A 22,223-nucleotide genomic window follows, 5' to 3' on the forward strand; every position below is an offset into this window, starting at 1 on the left:
TGGTAAATTGTTTTCTCCCTTTCACTTTGCTTTTCTCCTGGGGTTTATCTCATTCTTTCAATTGGAACATATTCTTCTGTTCCCTCATTTTTCCTAATTGGTTATTTTTATCTCTATATCGTTAGCAGGTTGCTTTATTTCTTGATCTTGGAGTAGTGGTCTTTGGAAGGAGACAGCCTATGTATCCCAGCAGCCCCCTTCCCTCTTGTCACCAGAGATATATGCTCTAGTGTTGCCACTGTGGGGACTGCGTGGTCCCCTCTCTTGAGGCAGGCTAAGTGGTTTGGGCAGCCTGGTAGGCGTTGCTGACCCCTGGTCTGCTTGATTTCCAGACCTTGCCTTGTGCAGAGGCTGATGATCACTGGTGGGTGTGGCTGGGTCATGAGATGTCTGGCTGCTGAGACCTGGGTGGCCCCAAGTCTAGTGCCGGCCCACTGGTGGGTGGAACAGTGCTTTGGGGTGGATGGTTACATGGTCAAGGATTCCCAGATCTAGTGCTAGCCTGCTGTTGTGTGGGGCTCATTCCTGACACAGCTGGTTTCAGGGTCCAGTGTATCCTGAATCAAGTCTCCTCCTTCTCGTCTGGAAATCCAGCTCCTATGGGGTCCTGGGTCTGCTGCTGGCCTGATAGTGGGTGGGCTTGGACCGGACATGGCCAGCTGTAGGGCTACAGTGGACTGCTTCCTTCTCACTGTTGGGTGCAGCCCAATCCTGGCGACCCTGGCTACAGTGCATGTGTTCCTGGAATGGGTGCCAGCCATCTGGTAGGTGGAGCTGGTCCCAGGGTTTCTGACTGCAAGCCTTGGTTTGCTGAAGTTGGTGCCAGCCCACTGGTGGATGGGTCAGGGCTTGGACCTCTGGCTACAGAGCTGAGGGTCCCCGGGCTTGTGTGGGCACACTGGTGGGTGGAGCACCATCCTGGGCACCCTGGTGGCAGAGCCAGGTCCTGTGTAGGTGGGGGACTCTGAGGGTCCTAATGCAAATGGCCTGCTGGTGGGTGGGCCTGTGGCCATGCTTACCTATGTTTGGTCTGAGTCTTCCCAGTACTGATGCCGACAAGCTGCCTGGTGGGACTGAGATGTCTTGCTAATAAGTGAGAGGGGAGATTTCAAAATGGCACTTGCCAGCACCCATGTCCTTTGGTAGAACGAGTGCCCTCACATGGCTGCCACCAGTAGCTCCGTGCCAGGGTGAGCTCCATTTACATACTGCCTCTCCAGGAGTTCTCAGAGATAAGCAGGTGGGTCTCAGGCAGGCTCTTTCAAATTACCGCATCCACAGAGAACCTTGGAGTGGGTGAGATTTTCCGTATGTACTAGAAGAGTGGAGTCTCTAGATGCTAAAGCTGTTTACTCTCTTGAGAGTAAGACCTGCTTCCCTTCAAACCCAAATGTTTTGTGGGCATGATGTCTCAGTGCATAACCTACAGGCTAGTTGCCCAGCATGGGGCTCAGACCCCTTCTTCCTTGAAGAACATCTGCAGTGGTGATTATCTACCATGTGTGCATTGCCCACTCAGGGTACAGTTCTTGACTATACCATGACTCTGCCCAGCTTACCCATCCTGATGTGGTAGCTTTTCTATAGTATATATATAATTGTGTGTATGTATATAAGTATATAATTCTATACATATTAAATTCCATATAAACATTTCTCTATATAAAGTTATATTATTTTCATCACAGACTACTGCTGAATCCTCAGTGTCATACTGTTCCTCAAGAAGACCATTGAGCTACTAATGGTGAGTTGATCACAATATCTCAATTCCATCCTTGAAGGAGGAGAGGTCTATCTTTGCTGAATTTGATAGGCACACATTCTAGATGTGGGTTTCTCTTTCCTGCTTTCAGTGCCTTGTCTGGTGCCTCTATTTGAGGGTTCACAGAATGCAGGACTGAGTGTCACAGAATATTTCACAAAACCATCCAGGACCAAGAGACCCTCTAATAGCATACCAGAGGCTCAGAGGGCAAGTGCCCATGAGATCCAAAGTTGCTATCTCAGCCTCCACCTTCCAGAAGCTGCTGGTCTTCTGGAGCAATGGAATCACCTCTACAAAGCACATGTGATGTGCACACTGGGATATGAGAGCCCATGGTGCTGGGGTGTCACCCTCCAGGGACCGGACACCCTCCACATCTGTCATCCTTAGTTCCCCCGCAAGGTAAGATACATCGTCCTTGAACCAGAGGGTAGAATGACCCCACTGATCACCACTGCCACAGACCCATGACCCCACCTACAATCACTCCCAGTGACCCACAGGGAACTTGACTTCTGATCTCCCAAAAATAGGTTCTATAATTCCACAGCAGGACTGTCCACTTTAGCCACATCTAGCTATTTACATCGGAGAAGGCAATGGCGAGCCACTCCAGTACTCTTGCCTGGAAAATCCCATGGATGGAGGAGCCTGGTAGGCTGCAGTCCGTGGGGTCGCTAAGGGTCGGACACGACTGAGCGACTTCACTTTCACTTTTCACTTTCACACATTGGAGAAGGAAATGGCAACCCACTCCAGTGTTCTTGCCTGGAGAATCCCGGGGACAGGGGACCCTGGTGGGCTTCTGTCTATGGGGTCACACAGAGTCGGACACGACTGAAGTGACGCAGCAGCAGCAGCAGCAGCTATTTACATTTGACTTCACATTATGTTAAGGTAGAAGGCCAGGCCCTGGGACACACTAAGCACATTTGAGTTCACAATACCCAGCCTCATGTGGCTACTGGTTATCCTATTGACAGTGGTGACACATGACAGGCTGTTTCCAAAGCAAGAAGTTTCCCCCAGGAGACACGATAGCAGTCCTACTGACCTATGAGTCATGGTTGCCACCTGGGCACTTTGGGCTTCTCCTGCTAGGGGACCAGAACACACAGAGAACTGTTCCCATCCTGGCAGGCAGAGCTGACTTTGATCCCAAGGAGAGTGTGGGTTACTCTGGCACAGGGGGATCAGCGAGGAAACATCTCCAACAGCCAAGTGATGTGTCTTGTGTTCATGTGGTGAAGACAATAGTCTTCTCTTGTGTCTCAGTGATGAATCGACAAGTCCAAGAGCAAGGGTCTAAGAAGGGCATCGGGTCCAGGGCTTCAGAACCCTGAAAGACAAAGTCTGTATTACTTCAACAGGGAAGCCACTGGTAATGGCTAAGGTCCTGGCTGAGAGTGCAGGGGATTTAGAACGGATCTCAGGCAAGAGAGAGTGAACATCAGTTGTGGTGCAGCTGCTGCTGCAACTGTGAGCGCCCAACATTTGTCCAGTCTTTCTTTCTGAGCTTCTTTAGGAGGAGAGGAAACCAACCAGAATCCTCAAGGAGCTGTCCTCAGATGAGGTGATCTCTCCAGATGAAGGGAATTATGTCAGTGTTGGGAGGGGCGGCTTATAGTGAATGCTGTGGTGCCACCCAGATCTCCTCTTTGTCACTAGCCCACTCTTTTGCCCAGGCCCACCGGTGTTGGTGGATGAGGACTCAGAGCAAAAGTCTTCTCCAAAATTGCCCTCCACTGAAGGGGACTGCCTCCTTGGGGTCAGCTTGATGTGAGAGACTACTCACGGGATCCGTGTGGGGAGGATACAGCGACCTGATCGCCTCACCTGGATTAGGTTGATCTCTGCAGGGTCTTCCCTTTAGATGTCTGTTTTCTGAAAATTATTATGACCACCATGCTCTGAAATGGCGCCAGAAGTGAACAACAGAATGAAAGGCAAGTTAGACATAACGACTTAGCCTTTAGAGTTTGAAGTCAAGGGCAGGGGCGATCTCTGCCCTGTCAGAAATTCCAGGAGTGTGACCCCCAAGTAAATTTGTGTTGGACTCAATCACAAAGCTATATCTCAAGGCTTCTGTGCCCTGATGGTTATTTTGGCAATTCACATCATCTTCTTGTCCCAGCGAATAAACGGAACAGAATGAGTAAGCATTTACCACTACTATTATGATTAAAGTATTTATGCATCACACAGTAAGGCAGAGGAGTATGGCTGGATGGACTCCAAGTTAGACATGTTCAACGGTCCTCATGTATGCATTGCATGGGGCACAAGGAAGGGGCTTCAGGCTGAATACTTACAAATGTTAGTAACCCCTGTGACAAGGGATAGTTTGCTACAGTTGAGGCACTTACAATCAGCCTCCTGTTTGCTCTCTGAAATGAATAAAACAATAGAGACAGCGTAAATAGCCAGTGTTCGTCTCTTATAAATAGCCAAAGGTAGCAGTCATCGCAAGGACAAAAAAGGTCAAAAACTTGTTTGAGTAAAGGATGAAGGGATCTCCAGTCCCGCATCTTTTGGGACAAGGGAGACACCAGACATGTGAAAAAAAAAAGGCTTCTTGTTGGTCAAAAGTCAAGCGATAATGCCAGACCATAATGAATCTTGCTCTGCACAGAAACCTTCACTTCGAGATCCATCTTGGCTGAAGGGTGTGTGTATGATTGCAGGGGAGTGTCCCAGGGTAGGTCAGGTGTGGAAAAGAAACCAGATAATTGGCCTGAAGGAAGACAAAAATCCAGAAGGACTGCCTTATATAAATGACTCTACCGCCTCTTGACTGTGCTCCTGCTCACCAGGTGTGACATCCACACTCTTTCTCACCAGGATTGCATCTCTGCCTTGCTTCTGTCTCAACTAAACCATTTCTTTATGTGCTCTCCCACTTGTTGTGCTATGTTTCTAATGATACACTTTGCACCTGCATTTGCAGTTTCTGCCTCTGTGATAAATGCATTTTTCACTGGAAGCAATGATCCATGACAAAATAGCTTTCAGCCTCTAGCCCTTGCTAGTCTCCTGGCTAAGATTCCTGGCTCTCACCCAGGCTACCCAGGTTCAATTCCTGGGCAGGGAATTAAGATGTCACTCCACACAACCACTCACTGCTGACTCGCGAAATCTGCCACTGGGAGGAACCCAGGTCCTAACCTTGGCCCTGAATGGATGGCGCCTGGACAGAGCTTCCATCAGTCAGGCAGGCAGGAGTCTTTCCTGCTTCTTGGGACCTCAGCACCATGGATGTGGCACCACCTTCATCCAGAATATCTTTCCACGCCACCCCAGATATCAGCACAAATGGGATGCTTTTTCCCCAAATGATGTGCTTTTGTTATTTATATGAAAAGTGTTTTTTTTTTCCCTGTCTTTGTATTTAAGTTGGTGAGTTGATCATGTATTTATTCCCAAACTGTTGGAGGTTTATCTAGGATCCCATGTTCCCTGCAGACAGCTTCCAGGAAGCAGAGGGAGAAGAGATGAGAACAAGGACCTGGAGTCTCCCCTGCCCTGCAGTGTACTCGGGGCTCAGCAGACAGCAGTCGGTAGGTATAGCTTGGGAAGAAGACAATTCCAGTCATGTGTTGAGGAGTTTTTGAGAAAGCCAAAGGTGCCTTGAAACTCCAACTGTTTCTAGTCACCCCTCTGTGCTGGCACTTTCAAATGCAAGATCTGATTTAGTTTCCAAGGCTCTTGGGAATGTCAGGGAGGGGTCTCCCAGGCTCCTTCCAGTGCTCTTTCTGCCCTTCCCTCTTCAGTGATGCATTCCCACAGTCTCAGCGAGCTGAGGATATGCCCCTGCCTCCTGATGCCAGACACAGTCTCCCAATGGGAGTCGCGGCTGTCTCCACACAATGGAACTTGCCTGAGCACCTGCACAGGTGCCCTTAGGCTCCCCGACAGCCAGGAGCTTCGTAAAGAGCAGGTATCAGACAAGCGACAGTGAGAGGACAAGAACAGTGGGAGTTTTCTTATAAAATCCAGCTAGGATATGCACAGTGCAGAACTCTTCACCTCCAAGGAGGGTTCTGAGGTGTGTGATTTCAAGTTCAGCAAAGATTTTGCCACTGCGGTTTCCATAACCCCTCCTAATCTATGCTTTTAGGGTCTGACCGCCTGGATAAGCTGATCCTTTAGGTTAAGTGCACAGACACCAGTTTCAAAGAAGACACTCCATTAAAATCCTACCAAAAGTTTGGGGGTGCTTACCAAGCCGTCTTCAACTACATTCTCCAAGACTGAGTAGATTGTACAGCAAACCAAAGTCCACTCACCCCTCCCCATTTTGAGAAATTTTGGTATACCTAGGTCAAGCAGCATAAACAGGTGTCTAACTGTTCCTGACCATAGTGTAACTTCCCTTCCTGCCCCAGGAAATTTATCTAGGATAGAAGAGGATCTTCTAATGTGTATGTCCCATTTCAGATTTTCTTCTCACCCATAAGACACTGTGTATAACTCTGGCTGCTGCCACCATCCACCCTCATCACAATCACCTCCCACAGAATGAACCCAGCTTCCAAAGGCCCAAACCACCCTGGCTCAGGCACCGACACTCAAGCGCTCCTCCTGGACCCTGCCCCTGATTGCCCTGTTCTGTGGAACTAGGGGATATTTCTCCACGTTCGCCATGTGACTGCAGCTCTTAGATCATCAATCTAGGTGCTGGGGTGTCCTGCTTCTCCTAGTGTCCCCACTGCTAATACAGGGCCTTCCCCAGAGGAGAGGCTCCACGAAGGTCGGTGGAATAAATGAGCCAGAGAAGGGCACTTATTAAGTCGGATCAGGCTTTTTATACTTTCTTAAATAATAACTTGAAAAACCCAACTGAACAGAGATAGTTTAGCTCTATAAAAGCACAGACAAGAATTATAGAGGAACTCAGCTCAAATACATTTTATTTATTAATTCTTACTAAGTAATATCATATTTCCAAAATAGTTATATTCCAAGTCCATGGAATCTTGTTCAGGGTCACAAAATAAAATGAAAGTGTTTGCAATCACTTTTGAGAAACAGCAAAACTCTTGTTCTTGACCTGGGTAAGCACAAACACACTGTGATCAACGTTACTGACATGGTGAGACACTGAAGCTCATTAAGCCTCCAATTAAAAGGAACAACATTTGAAAAATTTCTAAAGGAAGCAGAAGTGGATCTCCATGTCACTGTAGAGAACAGGAAGCCAAAGATGCTACACACCAGTTCCCCCAACTGGCCCAGGCCGTCACGACTAAGGCTGAATGCTCCCTCTTCAAACACACAGGGAAGGCTCAGCCTCCCTTCCTACCCCCAGGACAAGCTGCTGGATGTGGGCCTGAAAGGAGCCTGGCTGCTGCTCAGGCTCAGGGCCCCTCTTCCTCCTGCCTCACACCTCTGCACACCGGGGTGGGAAGAACCTGGGACCCCTGCCATTGACCCTGCGCAGGTAGTCCTTGACTTGCTGCTTGCTGGTCTCCGCATAGGCCCGGGGACCCCACAGGAACTCGTAACGAGCAGGGTGGCTGTGAGGCACCTGCCGGTACTGCAGGTACCCCGCCCGCACCCACACTTGGGTCAGCAGCTCCTTGGGCTCCCCATAGATGCCGTGCTCTATCCCAGCAAATACCCCCATCCTGCTAAGTGCTCCCCAGACCTTCTCCTCAGGGACCCGGTCCCCTTCTAGGAGAATCAGGCTCAGGGCCGTCACCAGGAGGCCAGCCTTTGGCATACTCTGCCCATCCCTCTGCATCTCATTGAGGGTGAGGCCCAGGGTGGGGACCATGGCATAGATGTGCTCTCTGGGGTCCACCTCTTTCAAATCCAGGCCAAAGACCAGCTGCAGGCACTGCGTGGCTTTACGGAAGACCACGGGGAAGTGGGCCTGGTTATCCCTGAGGACCGTATTCAGCATTTCAGCCTGGAAAATCGGCTCCTTGGTGCCATACTTGAGGAGCAGGAACTCCAGTAGTTGAGTCGTCATCACACTCAGAGCCTGCTTGAACAAGATCTCTGCATCCACGGCAGCCGAGGAAGATGAGACTGGAGGGGAGGAGGCCAGAGGGGTTGAGGCAGCCTCCGCCTCAGCCCCCAGAAGCTGCACCTCCGCTGGGTCCTGGGCCTGGACTTGGCCCTGAAGGTCTTCCTCAGGAGTGCAGAGCTCATTCGTCGGGACCACAGGCATGATGATTGGGGTCTTGTGCCCAGTGGGGGTTTGGCAGGTGGGAAATGGAGACCACTGACCTGGGAAAAAGAGGGTGTGTAAATGGTCTCAGTTTTGAAATGCGCCACAGGTGGCTCCGACTGAGGCCGCTTACTGGTCTTCCTTGAGGGCTGCTCTTGGGCGTTACAGGGGCGCTCCTCCTTGGTGGTCAGTCCGCTGTCAAATGAGGAAGGGAAATTCTGGCTCAGGGTGCATCCAGTACAGCCCGAGGTTCTGGGGCTGACAAAGTGGGAAGATTAGGGCCTTTTGAGGTCCCCTCTGTTCTGGGATGGGGAGCCCCTGTGCACACTCAGGACCCCCACCTCACCTTGACTCCTGGCACTCCTGTGACCTTAGAACACAGACTTCAGACCTCCGCCTTCACCTCCTTCTTCCTGGAGACCCTGTGAGTCAAATGTAGGGGGCACCTCAGGGGTAGAGTGTGGCACAGACATAGGCCTTCTGTGCTGGTAGGAGGGATTGACTCTGTGAGGTCCCCCCAGATCTGGGGTTGGTAGTCCCATCGGGACTTGACTTTGGGGCCATCTGAGTAGGACCTACCATTGGCAGTACAAGCTGAAAGAGACCACAGCCACAAGAGGGGCAAGGCTGGTTACAGGGGGTGGAGGGGTAGAACCACCAGCTCAGGGTAGGCTCATCAGCCTGCTATGGACCCCATCTTCTGGAAGCAACAGTCGTCAAGGGCCCATCTGACGCCTGGGGTCTTTCTCAGTGGTAGCCGTGCCAGGACTCACCAGGGCCTGACCTTTCAGCAGAAGCCAGCCGCAGGCCTGCCCATTGGTAGGGAGGGGAGTGGAGCCAGAGGCACGTTTGTCAACCCATCCAAGGCCTGGCCCCCTGAAACAAGGCACCTGGCAGCAGATGGAAGCCTTTACAGGCAACCTGAAACATACTTTTCTGCACTTTCTGATAAGAGATAAGCTGTGGATCCCATTTCCATCCCCTTCCCCCCTCCCCTACACTGGGCCAGGGCTGCCTCTCCATATCACCTCTGTGACATCATGAAACAAGTAAGGAAGCGGACCACTTAATTGGCTGCCTGGCCCACGCCCTAGATTTTAGAATCTCCAGACAGTATTGGACACTGAGAGCCTGGTCTGAGGCCCTTCTGCCCTGAGCATTCACTGCTTGGATAGAGAATGCTCCTGAGGTAGATTGGCTTTTTACGAGGCACTTTTTGACCCACTGGCCCCATCAACTGATGGGGAGACTGCAGCAGGGTACCGCCATGATTCCTCCCTGGATGCAAATGTGAATTCTCAGGGGCGACTTTGGAGAAGCAGGGTGACCAACCCGAGAGGCCAGATCCAGGCTCCCAAGACAACCTGCCCCCACCGGGCCCAAACCCAGAAACGGCCAAGGAGGATGAGATCAATGCCGTCCTCAGGCTGTCCTTCCCTAGAATCTCTGGGTGATAGTGGAGGATGCGGCCTTCACCTCTGTGCACTGGAACGACGAGGGAGACACAGTGGTCATCGAAGCAGATCTCTTCCAGGCGGAGGACCTCCAGTGCAGAGGCGCAGACAGGATCTTCGAGACAGACAGCATCAAGACTTTCATCTGCGAACTGAACCTGAATGGGTTCAGGAAAATTCACCCTTCGGGTCACTCTGTGGGGAAGAAGAGGATGATGGTAATGTAGAAAGCCCTTCTGGGGAGACTAGACTAGACGAGCTGAGTGCTGGACAGGTTTCACTTCCCAGGAGGACTATTTTTCTTGTGAGAGGATGGTTAAGGAAAGAGGAGAAAGCAGGACCTATCATGTTCCACCAACCCCCTTAGAAAGGATCCACAGGGTTGACTCCAGACCCCGAGGGGCCACTTGAGGTCAGGGAGGGCCAGTAACACCTCAAGCGAGGCTGGCCCTGAGGGAGCTCTAGGGAGCACACTCACTAGGGCCTCATAAGCTGCCAGGAATGAAGAGACCTTATCTCCATATTTAGGCAAGGTCCGGACGTGGTGCAGAGAAGGGTGGCGAGGAACTGCTATTCTCCCACACAATGGCTAAAGTGATTCATATCCTTTCAGATCTAACAGAACTCCAAGTTTCAGAGAGACAAGCCTCTCCTCCTGAAGAACATCTGGAGGAAAGGTGACCCCAGAACAACTGCTTAGCCCGCCACCAGTGCAACAGCGACCCAGAAGAGAAAGAAGCAAGCTGTGGTGACCAGACGCTCTCCTAAATTCCACCACAATGAGTCCACCCAAGAGGCTGACAAGAAGGCCCAGAAAGGAACCCCAATAGCTCACAGAACCCCTGGCCGGTGCTCATTTGTGTTCTGTGGCCTTTGGTCTATGGGCAGTGTAGCTGGGTGGGCCAGGGCAAATCATCTCCCCAGCGAGCAGGGTGGGCCCAGTGGAGAGGCCATGTCCAGCAATGCCACGTCCGTACCCCCAGCTACTGCGGGAAGGGACGGCACAGGCGAACTGCCCTAGAGCCCCACAGAGTACCCAGGTTATGGTTCAGTGATGACTATGTACAACACCTATTATTCCATCGTGATGGTGGTCGTTTCAGTTGTGGCCCCAAATGAGGCACCTGAGGTGGATGAGGAGCAAGAGGATTCCTTAGTTTACAAGTGCGCCCTCTGTAAGCAGTTCAAGGACAGTTCCAATCCTTGAGCTGCCAGGTCCCTGCTGCTGCTGCTGCTAAGTCACTTCAGTCTTATCCGACTCTGTGCAACCCCATAGACGGCAGCCCACCAGGCTCCCCAGTCCCTGGGATTCTCCAGGCAAGAACACTGGAGTGGGTTGCCAAGTCCCTAGGGACACTCAAAAGCACTCTCTTGTATCAAAAAAAAAAAAAATCTATTTCTAGCTCTAATAAAGTACAGCAGAACTCCATGGGATTAAATAAAGTATCGAATGAGAACAGCGAGTCTGTGTTCTTTCTGTCTGTCTATGCTACTCACGGCAATGGGTGAGCCAAATGAGACTGGAAACCCATGCCCCAGGCAGGCCTCAGTCTGGTCCCCACAGAACCTTTTCATCTGAAGCATCAGCATTTCACACGTTCGGCCAAGAGTTGGCTGCCGAGCCATGCTCTGAGGCCAGCCCAGGATGGGCTGGTCCCTGTGCCTTGCTTGCCACACAGCAGAAGACCCAGTCTGGCTCCTGACCATGGGGGTGTCACCTTCCAAGAGTCATGCACCCTGAAGCAGAATGGGCTCCTGCTGGGTCCGCCGATGATGCCACAAGTTTCTGATCAGCAGCTGAGCCTCTCCAGCTCCTCATCCAGGGGCATCCCCAAGAGGCCCACCGGAAAGCAGGGTCACCCCACCCACCAAGGGCCTTGCAAAAACATGACTTTAAACCCAAAGACAAGTACAAGTTTCCACAAGGTGAGCACCAGCCCTTGTCGCTCTGCCCTGACAGCTGTATTTAGGAGCCTAACTTTGGATACGGAGCAGCCAGGCACCGTGTCCAACACATGCTTTTTGAGCCAAGGTACACTTTACAGCAGGGCAAGGGTCACATGCAAGGACAAACCACGGCCAGTTTCTGGGCCTGTGGGCCTCGCTATGTGCTGGAGGAGGTCTAGCCAGCTGCTGACACTCAGCCTCACCCCCAGCATTCCCCCATTGTCCCCTGGACACTGTTCCAACATGGGGGAGTTTGGACCAGCACAGAGAGGGAAAAACACTAACCGGTTTCCTAACAACACATTTCTCTCAAGCACCCAGACCCAGCAGGGCCAAAATGAGTGGTGACATCTTTTTGTAAGGGTAAAGACCTGGAGACTGTTGCTGAGTCTGGAGTCCAGGTCCCTGGCCCCGCACCAAGTGGGCAGCTCACCGCAGGGTGGAACCAATTCAGACCAAACCAGACGAGCATGTCCAGGGAATGGTGGCGACCGGATGGTATCAGGTGCTTGGGGATGTCCACCTGGAAGATATCCTTCCTGACCCTCCCCAGGACGGGCTGTAGAAGCCAGTGAGGGTCGGCGAGCGCAGTCAGGTACTTCCGTCGCAGGTCGGGCAGCATGGCTTGATTCTCCAGCTCCTCCACCTCATCACAATCTAGCATTTCTGGGCACAGCAAAGTGACCCCAGTTCACAAGACGTGTGTGCAAAGACAGGACACAGAAGGAGAACAAGGTGATTCAAAGTCATGCGTGCTAGAGACTAAGACTGCATCATAGAGGAGACCCGGGGTGAACTGGGTCCTCTGGCTGAGCACTGCAGGCTGGCTCACCTCAGCAAAGGGAACTCGGGTAAGGCCAAGCGAGGGAGGGAGCAAAATTAAAGGGAGGGGCCTGGTGCTCCATGAACCCATCAGGCCTTGGGGAGCTCTCAGTCTGCCCACTGCAGGCTGCAGGGACAGAATAGGAAGGCCCTGGTGGGGAGCCTGCAAACATCAGGTTCCCAAGTGATTCACCAGCAGACAGGAGTTGCTGTGGAGCCTCAACCCTGGGGAGTCAGGGGACTTGCTCAGGCCCGGCTGCAGGCAGTGGGGGTGGGGAACCCACGCTGGGTGCTGTGCTACCTCTCATGGTCTCTGCTGGGCGCACACACACACACACACACACACAGAGGCAAGTACCACATGCAGACCCGGATATGCCTCTGCCAGTCAGAGCAAAAATGGGGACTGAGGACCAGAGTGAGGGTCAGGCACCTCAGACCACCATTTCCCAGCGCAGGGACACTTGCTGCCCCTCTGAAGAAACCTCAGGCCCAACCCTCCTCCCCCTACCAACCGGTTCAACAGAAAACAAGTGACCACAAGCTGGCTGAGATCTAGGGCAGCACCAGGGGCCATGCGGGCAGTGAGGGCAGGACGTCACATGCCGGCGATCACTCCGTGGCAGAACTTTTCCCTATCCCGCAGCAAGGCCTGGATCTGGGCAGGGCTCATCCCCAGCCTCTGCTCCAGCAGCTCTTGCCAGTCCATGTCCTCCCAGTCCCAGTGCCCGCTGTGGACAGCCACGGTACAGTGCTGGGTCCACATAGCATGGGCAGCCACCACATCTCCACGGTCTTGACACCGTAAGGCTGTCGGAAGGACAGACAGTCAAACTTCATCTCCCAGGGCTCCCAGGACCTCACGTGGGTGCGGAAACACAGAACCACAAAGGCCAGGAGCCTGACACAGCAGCCTCCAAGCTCACAGCCCTGGGCCAGACATCAGGTCCACGAGTCTGAGCATTCTCCAAGCCTGCTGACACAGAATGGGGGGGTGCGGGTCACAGAGGGCTGGCTCCCTCCATCCATCTCCACACTGTCCGTTGACAGGGGTTGGCAATCCAGAGGACCCGTCAATCACATGCAGTCTGTGGGGAGGTCAGGAAGGAGGGCGGAACAGTGGGAGAGAGGCACGTGGTGAGTTCCAAGACAGAGGGCCCTGAAACCCTGGGTGCACTGAGGAGGGAGGGCAAGCCCCCTGGCTTCACAGCCCAGTGGCTGGGCTTTGGTCCCCTCCCAGCACAGACAGGCACAGTCCTGGGCTTGGCTTCCCCCTGCCCCACCACTGCCCCCACCCCACCTCTCAACTCCCTGGCCCCATCCCTGCCCATGCTCTGCAAAGCCCCCATCTTAGCCCAGGCCTGCTGAGCACAGATCCGTGCAAACCAATCTGGCCTTGGCCCTGGATGGCCCTGCCAGGTGTTTTCCCCATGCATTTGGGAACCACGTTCTTTGCAGCCCTTCCCACACCCCAGCCCCACCTAGAGCCTAGAGAAAGAACGAAGGAGAGCAGGAACTACTGGGACAGGTGCATTCCATGTCATTGCCAGGGCCTGGAATGGCACCATGCAGGGATTACAGAATTCAAACTTCAAATAACCCACCAGGTTACTCTCACATCTTTCCACGGCTGAGCAGGTGCCAGGGATAGAGAGATAGCCCATGACTGCAGGGGACCTGACCGCATACACCTCCTTCCTCACTTCTTTCCTTGTACCTGGAGGGGTTCCCTGTTTACTGGAGTGGGGTGAAGGCAGGGGAGCAGAGCTGCAGGCCTGAACCTCTGTAGATTCTCAGCACCTCTAGCAGAAGCCTATGTTTCCATGTAACTATGAGGATGGGGACATGGTCCCAGAGGCACCCAGCCTAGAGCCTCCTGGGCCTTCCCTTCCCCAAGCACAACAGACCCACAGTTCTCACAGGCCAATGAGGTCCCACATGATCTGGTTCCTACCATGGCAGCCTGCTCTCCTTGCCCCTATATTCACTCCCAGTAGCTATGATGGCCATCCTTCCATCCTTGGAACTTTCCAGTGTGTTTCTACCTCAGAGTGTGTGTAGGGTGTGAGGAGTCACATCGTGTCCCCTCAAGTTCAGGTGCTGGAGTCTCATTCCCAAGTACCTCGGCGTGACCTTAGAGACAAAGGAAAGGTCTTCACAGAGCTGATAGAGGTCCAGTGAGCTCATTAGGATGGACCCTCCTCTAACAGAATGTCTGTGCCCATACAAAGGACACATTTAGAGACAGACAGGCACACAGGACAACTCCGGATGAAGAGGAAGCCCAAGCCCACCATGGCCAGCAATGCCCCGGAAGTGAGTGGGGAGAGATGGGACAGACTCTCCACAGCCTTCACAAGAGCCAACGTCGGTTGACACCTTCACACTGGCTGCTGGCCTCCTGAACCAACATGGTTTGTAGTTTGAGCCACCCAGCCTGTGTGACCCTGACATGAAAACCTTTCTCCAAAGAAGACCTTTTCTCCAAAGACGACACAGAATGCCAACAGGCACATGAAAAGATGCTCAGCATTCTTAATTATTAGACAAATGCAAATCAAAACTCCAATGAAGTATTACCTTACACTGGTCAGAATGGTCACCATCAAAAATCCTATGAAGAATAAGTGTTGGAGAGGGAGCAGAGAAAAGGGAACCCTCGTATACTGTTGGTGGAAATGTAAGTTGGTACACTCAATATGAAGAACACTATGGAGGTTCCTTAAACAACTACAAACAGAACTACCATATGATCCAGCAATCCCACTCCTGAATATATACCCAGATAGACAGAAACTCTAATGTGAAAAGATACATGCACTCCAACATGCACACCAACATTCATTGCAGCACTGTTTACAACAGACAAGATATGGAAGCAACCCAAATGCCCATTGACAGATGATTGGGTAAAGAAGATGTGGCCTACACACACACACACACACACACACAATGGGAATACTACTCAGCCATAAAAAATAACAAAGTAATACTGTTTGTGGCAACATGGATGAATCTGCTGCCGCTGCTGCTGCTAAGTCGCTTCAGTCGTGTCCGCCTCTGTGTGACCCCATAGACGGCAGCCCAACCAGGCTCCCCCGCCCCTGGGATTCTCCAGGCAAGAACACTGGAGTGGGTTGCCATTTCCTTCTCCACTGCATGAAAGAGAAAACTGAAAGTGAAATCCTCAGTCGTGTCCGACTCTTAGCGACCCCATGGACTGCAGCCTACCAGGCTCCTCCACCCATTGGATATTACAGGCAAGAGTACTGGAGTGGGTTGCCATTGCCTGCTCCGTGGATGGACCTAGAGATTATCATATTAAGTGAAGTAAGACAGAAAGAGAAAGACAAATATTCTATGGTAAGACTTATAGGTGCAATCTAAAAAGATGATGCAAATGAAATTATTTACAAATCAGAAAGACTCAGAACAAAATTGTGGTTACCAAAGGGGAAAAGCAGGGGAAGGGATAAATTAAGAGTTTGGGATTAACTGTTACACTCTATTATGCATAAAATAGTACTACTGTAGCACTGGAGAAGACTCTTGTGAGCCCCTTGGACAGCAAGGAGATCAAGCCAGTCAATCGTAAAAGAAATCAACCCTGAATATCCATTGGAAGGACTGGTGCTAAAGCTGAAGCTCCAAAACTTTGGCCACCTGATGGGAAGAGCCAACTCACCTGGGCTTTGTCCTCTCCCCACCTGAGCCACTGCTCCTCACACCAAGTGCCCAGTCTCTCATAGGCCTGTCAGGAAGTCAGGACAGGCCTAGTGTACTCTTTCCACCCCAGGGGCCCCCAGGGTGGTTGACAGGAGCGGGGATCTGTGGGCTTCCATCAGTCCTCCCTCGGGGTTCCCTTCAGTCTTCCCTCAGGACTTCACCTTGTCTCCAGGGAGGACTTTGGATTCTCTCCTGCCCCCTACTAAGGCCCCAGCCCTTATACCAGGACCCCAGTCTCTCTGAGACCCAGAAAGTCAGGAATTCCACTCCCTATATCAGGTCCCCAGTCTCTCTGAGACCTGAATGTCAGGAAATGCAGCATGTGCTCATCCGCCCTATGTCCTCCCAGAGCCCACTCTGCTCTGGAGTCCAAGGTCCCCTCAGTCCTCCCTCCACATCCTCACCTTGACTCTCAAAAGAACTAAGATCTTCCCCTCTGCCCATCTGAGGCCCTGCCCCTTCTAACAGTTGCCTAATGTCTCTGAGAGGTAGATTCAGAAGTCAGAACAGGCTGCCAAGTGTTCATCCCACCACCAGGATCGTCCAGGCCTGACAGCAGGGGCAGGGATCTGTGGTGTTCCTTATATCCTCCATCAAGGACTCATCCAAACTCTTGGCAGATCTGGGGATGCCCTTTGTGTTGACCAGAGGTGGGACCCTCACATCAAGGCTCAGGGAGCACAGAGGGTGGATGAGCACATACTGCATTTCCTGACATTTGGGTCTCAGAGAAACTGGGGACCTGGGAGAGAGGGCATGTCGTCAGGTGAACAGAGGGAAGAAGTCCAGCTCCTCTAGGATTTCAGGATGAGGACCCTGAGGGAGGACTGAGGGGACCCCGGACCCCAGTCAGAGGAGGCCGCAGAGAAGCCTGTAGCTGCTATTGGCCCTTGGCGACCCTGGGGTAGAATGAGCCCAACATGCGTGGTCTCACTTCCTGACATCCGGGTCTCAGACTAGGGACCTGGCATATGGGGCGGGGCCTCATGGGGGCCGATTCCCAGGTCTTACGCTACGCTGCTGCTGCTGCTGCTGCTGCTAAGTCACTTCAGTCGTGTCCGACTCTGTGCGACCCCATAGACGGCAGCCCACCAGGCTCCCCCGTCCCTGGGATTCTCCAGGCAAGAACACTGGAGAGGGTTGCCATTTCCTTCTCCAATGTGTGAAAGGGAAAAGTGAAAGTGAAGTCGCTCAGTCATGTCTGACTCGTCGCGACCCCGTGTCTGCAGCCTACCAGGCTCCTCCGTCCATGGGATTCTCCAGACAAGAGTACTGGAGTGGCTCCTGCGGGGTGTCAAACTGAGGACCCTGAGGAGGGACTAGAGGACGCTGGACCCTAATCAGAGGAGACCTCAGAGAAGCCCATCTCTTGTCAGTCAAGAGCGACCGTGGGGGCAGGGTGAGCACAACAGGAGTGTGTTGACTTCCTGACATCCGGGTCTTCAAGAGACTGGGGTCCTGGTATAAGGGGCGGGGCTTCAGTTGCGGAGAGGCGAGAATCCAAGTCCTGCGCAGGGGCAAGGTGAGGTGCCTGAGGGATGACTGAGGGGACCTTGAGTGAGGACCGACAGAACCCCACAGAGCCCCGCCCCTGAAGTTGGCCCTGGGAGACTTTGGGGTGAGTAGAGCACACTCGGCCTGCGGGTCTCAGAGAGACTGAGGACCTCGTGAGAGCAGCAGAGTCTCAAAATGGCAGATGGGACAGTCCCGGGAGCTGTCTGAAGTCCAGGCTTCATGCGAGGAAGGACTGAGGAGGTTAGACCCCAACACGGAGGGAGGGATCCTGGTGGAGGCTCTTAGAGGCCTTAGAGTGGGGTGAGCAGGGTGAGAAGTTTTTGACGTCTGTCTTAGGGACCTTGGGATGTGAGGTTTTCGGGTGGAGGGCGGAGGCTTCAGGTTGGCAGAGGCTGGACTCCCAGGACTGAGCAGATGCCTGCCCCATGGTCAGTGCTTGGAGGCCAGGCGGGACATGAGGAGCAGCTGAGGACCAAGCATCTCCCCAGCCTAGAACCCCCGGGAGGCCCTGGGCAGGTACGGCCAAGTGTGGGGCCCCTCAGCGCTTTCTGTACAGACTTGGGTCTTGTTCTCAGTTACCCTGCCGGCCTCCAAAGGGGAGGGTCCAGGCCGTGCCAGGGGAAAGGGGAGAACTACAAGGGAGCCCCGAGGGGCTTCCCACCCAACACCTGGGGGGACCTCACAGAGTCTACTCCTGCTTCCAGCACAAAAGGCCCAGGGATGTACCACACTCTTACCCCCAAGGTGTCCCCATCATTTCTCTCACAGGAGCTCCAGGAACCAAGAGGCCAAGGCGGAGGTCTGAGGCCCGTGTCCTGAAGTCAGAGAGCAGAGGAGGTCCAGGCAGTACCAGGAATGAAGGTGAGGAGGGTGCCCTGAGTGGGGCTCCCCATCCTAAAACAGAGGGGACCCCAGAAGGCCCTAATCTCCCCACTTTGTCAGTGCCAGAAATCTCGGGCTGTGCTGACTGCACCCTGGGGAGCCACTTCAATTCTTCCTTCAGGCTGCCAAGGGACTGGCAGCCCAGGATGAGCGCCCCTAGGAGGTCTGAGTGAACCCCTCAAGGGGAGACCTGTAAGTGGCCTGTATCAGACTGCCCAAGGCCTGCCATGGGTTCTAGGCTGGGGAGATGCTTGGTCCTCAGCTGCTTCTCAGCTGCTCCTCATGACCTGCCTGACCTCTATGCACTAACCACAGGGACAACGCGATTCTCAGCCCAGGCCATTCTCACCCCCTCCTCCCCTAAGCCCTGTGGTCCCCAACTGTCCCCCTGTCTCACTGCTGTCTGGGGTTCCATCACAGGCATCGTGCTTCTGGTGGAGAAGAGTGAGCTGAGCAAGCCTGAGGAGGACCTTCAGGACCCAGGTGAGGCCCAGGGCCCGGTGGAAGTGCAGCGCTTGGGGGCTGAGGTGGGGGAGGCTGAAGCCCCCTCTGCCTCCTCTGCCACAGTGTCCTCCTCAGCCCCTGGGGAGGCCTTGCCCCAGGAAGCTCTGAAGGAGATGATAACTAACCTGATGAAGTTCCTGCTCCTCAAGTATTCAGCCAGGGAGCTGACCTCCCAGGCAGAAATGCTGAAGAAGGTCCTCAAGGATAACCAGGAGCACTTCCCGGTGGTCTTCAGCCAAGCCTCAGAGTGCCTGCAGCTGGTCTGTGGGGTGGAGGTGAGGGAGGTGGACCCCACGGAGCACACCTACACTACGGTCCCTGCCCTGGGCCTCACCTGCGATGAGATGCTGAGCGGTGGGCAGGGCCTGCCCAAGGCCGGCCTCCTGGTGCTGGTCCTCAGGGTGATCATGAGGAATGGAGACCCCGCCCCTGAGGAGGCGGTCTGGGGAGCACTCAGCAGGATGGGGGTGTGTGTTGGGAGGGAGCACTCCATCTTTGGGGAGCCCAGGGAGCTGCTGACCCAAGTGTGGGTGCAGGAGGGATACCTGGAGTACCAGCAGGTGCTTGACAGTGCCCCTGCTCGCTACGCGTTCCTGTGGGGTCCCCGGGCCTATGCGGAGACCAGCAAACAGCAAGGCATGGAATTTGTGCTCAGGTTCAGACAAAGGGCTTTGAGGACCTTCCCACTCCAGTCTTCAGAGGCTGAGAGGGACGTGGACAAGGAGGCCTGAGCCAGAGCAGCAGCCAGGCTAATCCTTCCCTCTGTGATTGAAAAGGGAGCGTTCAGCCTTCTCAGAACTCAGGGCCTGGGCCAGTTGGGGGAGCCATTGTGTAGCGTCTTTGGGTTCCTGTTCTTTATGATGACAGGCAGATTCATCTCTGTTTCCTTTAGAAAACTGTCAAATTTGAATTGTTTTAATGGAGGGCTAAGAGTTGACTCATTGGAAAAGACTCTGATGCTGGGAGGGATTGGGGTCAGGAGGAGAAGGGGACGACAGAGAATGAGATGGCTGGATGGCATCACCGACTCGATGGACATGAGTTTGAGTGAAATCTGGGAGTTGGTGATGGACAGGGAGGCCTGGCATGCTGTGATTCATGGGGTCGCAAAGAGTCGGACACAGCTGAGCGACTGAACTGAACTGAACTGAAAAAAACTTCAGTGTCTCAGCTTTGTGAATGACGTTGATCACAATGTTTTGTGTTTACCCAGTTGAAGAACAAGAGTTTTGCTATTCCCAGTAAAAGCAACTGGGAATTTTTCCATTTTGTTTTGTGATCCTGATCAGGATACAGTGGAATTAGAATTAGGACTGTTTTGGAATGTGACCTTACTGAGCAGTAGTATTGATGGGGGAAGAATTAGATGATAAATGTAATTGTAGTGAATTCATGCTTCTGTCCTTCTTGTGTATCATTCTCAAAAATTAACTTATCTTTTTTTATTTGGATTTGCCTGGGTTATTTAAGGAAGTAGCAGACAGTTCATTTGAGCCCCCTGCTTACTGGCTCATTTATTCCGAAGACCTTTATGGAGCCTCTGCTCTGTGAAAGGCCATGTTAGCAGTGGGGACACTAGGAGAAGCAGGACACCCGCACACCCCGAGCGATGGTCTCAGAGCCGCAGTCACACAAGGAAGGTGGAGAGACGTCCCCTAGTCCCACGGAACAAGGCAACACAGGAAGGGGTGGTGGGGCTCCAGGAGGAGCACTCAAGTGTTGGCGCCTGAGCCAGGGTGGTTTGGAGCTTTGAGAAACTGGGTTCCTTCTATGTGAGGTGATCGTGATGAGGCTGGTTGGTGGCAGCCCTCAGACTTACAGGCAGTGTGTCATGAGGTTGATGGGAAAGTCTGAAATGGATCTTTGCTGTGAGGTGTCCTTTTGCCTCTTGGATAAAGCCCAGAGAGACCTCTTTCTGAAGCAGGAAGGAAGGGGTCCTTCCTGGCTCTTGAAGCATTGCTGTCGAGTACAGGGGCAAAGGAGGTGTTTTCTACCACCCCCCATCTGCTGCGAATCCTGAAGAAATGAGAATCTTGCTCTTTGAAGTATGGTTCTGTATTCCCTGGGCTAGCCATCCTCTCTGCCCTGGGAAAGCTGATTACCAAGTATTTTGAAATGGCAATTTATTTGGTCATCTGGACTATAGTTTGGCCACTTGTGAGCATGGTCTAGATTTCAGTGGGAAGAAATGTGTGAGGAGAAGCTGCAAATGTGGACAGGACGTGCTGGTGACTGGAATCCTGGGAACAAGTTTCACAGCTGGGAAAGACACTGCTCCACCCTCCTAAGGGCAATGCCCAAATTGAATAATATATCCTCCAAGAGGTAAACACTCAGAGCAGCAATTTTGAGTGGTTTTCTATTCTGTTTCCTATTGAGCTGCCGATTTTCTGAGGTGTCTTGAAAACAATTTCCAGAGGAGAGAGTCTGTCCGAGTCTGTGATCTGAATAACACTAGAAATGAGTACTCGCCAGTAAAGATGTAACATCTGCCAGCGTCCTTGGGTTCAAGCAGGTTGAGAAGTGTGGAGGCAGCAGAAGACTTACAGGTTAAGGCTGTGCCTGGCATCAAAAGGCAGGAGCGACTTTCGGGCCTAAGGAGGTGGTGAGGTCACTGCGGTGGGGGTTGCAGATGGGTGCAGGGGCCTGAAGGGGCAGCTCTCCCTGCTGAGTGCCAGAGAACGACGGGAACAGGACATGTGATTCTGGTCACATATGTGGCACCTGCCAGATAGTCAGTGGACACTTGGAAAAGGTGGAGAATTTCAAGATCCATGTGACCTGCTCAGACTCTCCTCTCCAAAACAAAGGAGATTTTGTCGTTATAAATTCTAACCACTGCTCTTTGTTGAGCATTTGCTTGGAAGTGTGGAATTGAAGAGATGTCAGGTGTTCAGTCACCTTTGTCTTCCTCTTTCCCTGCACACATGGGGACATGACCCTGCCAGGCCTCTTCACTTAGGAAGGGTCATATGATGACCCGGGGCCAGTGAATTTTGAGCAGAAGCATTTTTGTCAGGACCGTTTGTTTTGAAGGGACACAGGCACCCAGGGGTTAATCCTCAAGCCAGGACAACACGCAGACACAGACCACTGCGAGTGCGGTTCCTCTCCCAGAGACTAAAGTCCTGCACCTCTGACCTTTGAGAGAGGCTGCCCCACAGGGAGCTGGCTGCAGGAATTCCTCCCACCACACCCACAGTCACACCCCTGCTGCCCCCCCGAGCTGCACTGTCAGCCCCCTCGGGGCTGTGCTCAGTCTCCATCAGGAGGGCAGCAGCCGGCTGCCAAAGTTCCCTGTTGGGGTTGGGGGCATCCTCCTCGTGGGCCCCAGCCCCGAGGCCACCCACCCCTGCTTCCCACAGCACCCCCTCTCCCCTGGAACCTGGCCTTGGGATTTGTCCTGCCTGCCCCCCACTCAGAGCCAATT

At 53.1% G+C, this 22,223-nt stretch overlaps 2 protein-coding genes and 1 pseudogene across 2 annotated transcripts; 1 reads left to right on the forward strand and 2 right to left on the reverse strand.

Moving 5' to 3' along the window:
- Positions 1-7,148: 7,148 nt before the first annotated feature.
- LOC129564061 (melanoma-associated antigen 10-like) lies at positions 7,149-7,943 on the reverse strand. The gene has a single exon (XM_088833850.1). It carries the CDS (start codon positions 7,941-7,943, stop codon positions 7,149-7,151), a length of 795 nt encoding a protein of 264 aa, XP_088689976.1.
- Positions 7,944-9,380: 1,437 nt separating this feature from the next.
- LOC129564059 (protein EOLA1-like) lies at positions 9,381-13,006 on the reverse strand (annotated as a pseudogene).
- A 3,642-nt stretch (positions 13,007-16,648) lies between these two features.
- LOC129564052 (melanoma-associated antigen 10-like) lies at positions 16,649-19,524 on the forward strand. The gene is made up of 3 exons (XM_088834312.1): positions 16,649-16,658; positions 18,176-18,268; positions 18,710-19,524. Exons 1-3 carry the CDS (start codon positions 16,649-16,651, stop codon positions 19,522-19,524), a joined length of 918 nt encoding a protein of 305 aa, XP_088690438.1.
- Positions 19,525-22,223: the final 2,699 nt, after the last annotated feature.

This window comes from Moschus berezovskii, chromosome X (genome assembly GCF_049115385.1).
Source record: "Moschus berezovskii isolate FMDL1 chromosome X, NW_MosBer_1.0, whole genome shotgun sequence".
In the NCBI taxonomy this organism is placed as follows: domain Eukaryota; kingdom Metazoa; phylum Chordata; class Mammalia; order Artiodactyla; family Moschidae; genus Moschus; species Moschus berezovskii.

Excerpts from the sequence above, each read along its gene's own strand:
- LOC129564061 (XM_088833850.1), bottom strand. The coding sequence starts at position 7,943 with ATGCCTGTGGTCCCGACGAATGAGCTCTGCACTCCTGAGGAAGACCTT.
- LOC129564052 (XM_088834312.1), top strand. Across the intron at positions 18,269-18,709 it reads AGGCAGTACCAGGAATGAAG|GCATCGTGCTTCTGGTGGAG; the intron begins GTGAGGAGGGTG and ends GTTCCATCACAG.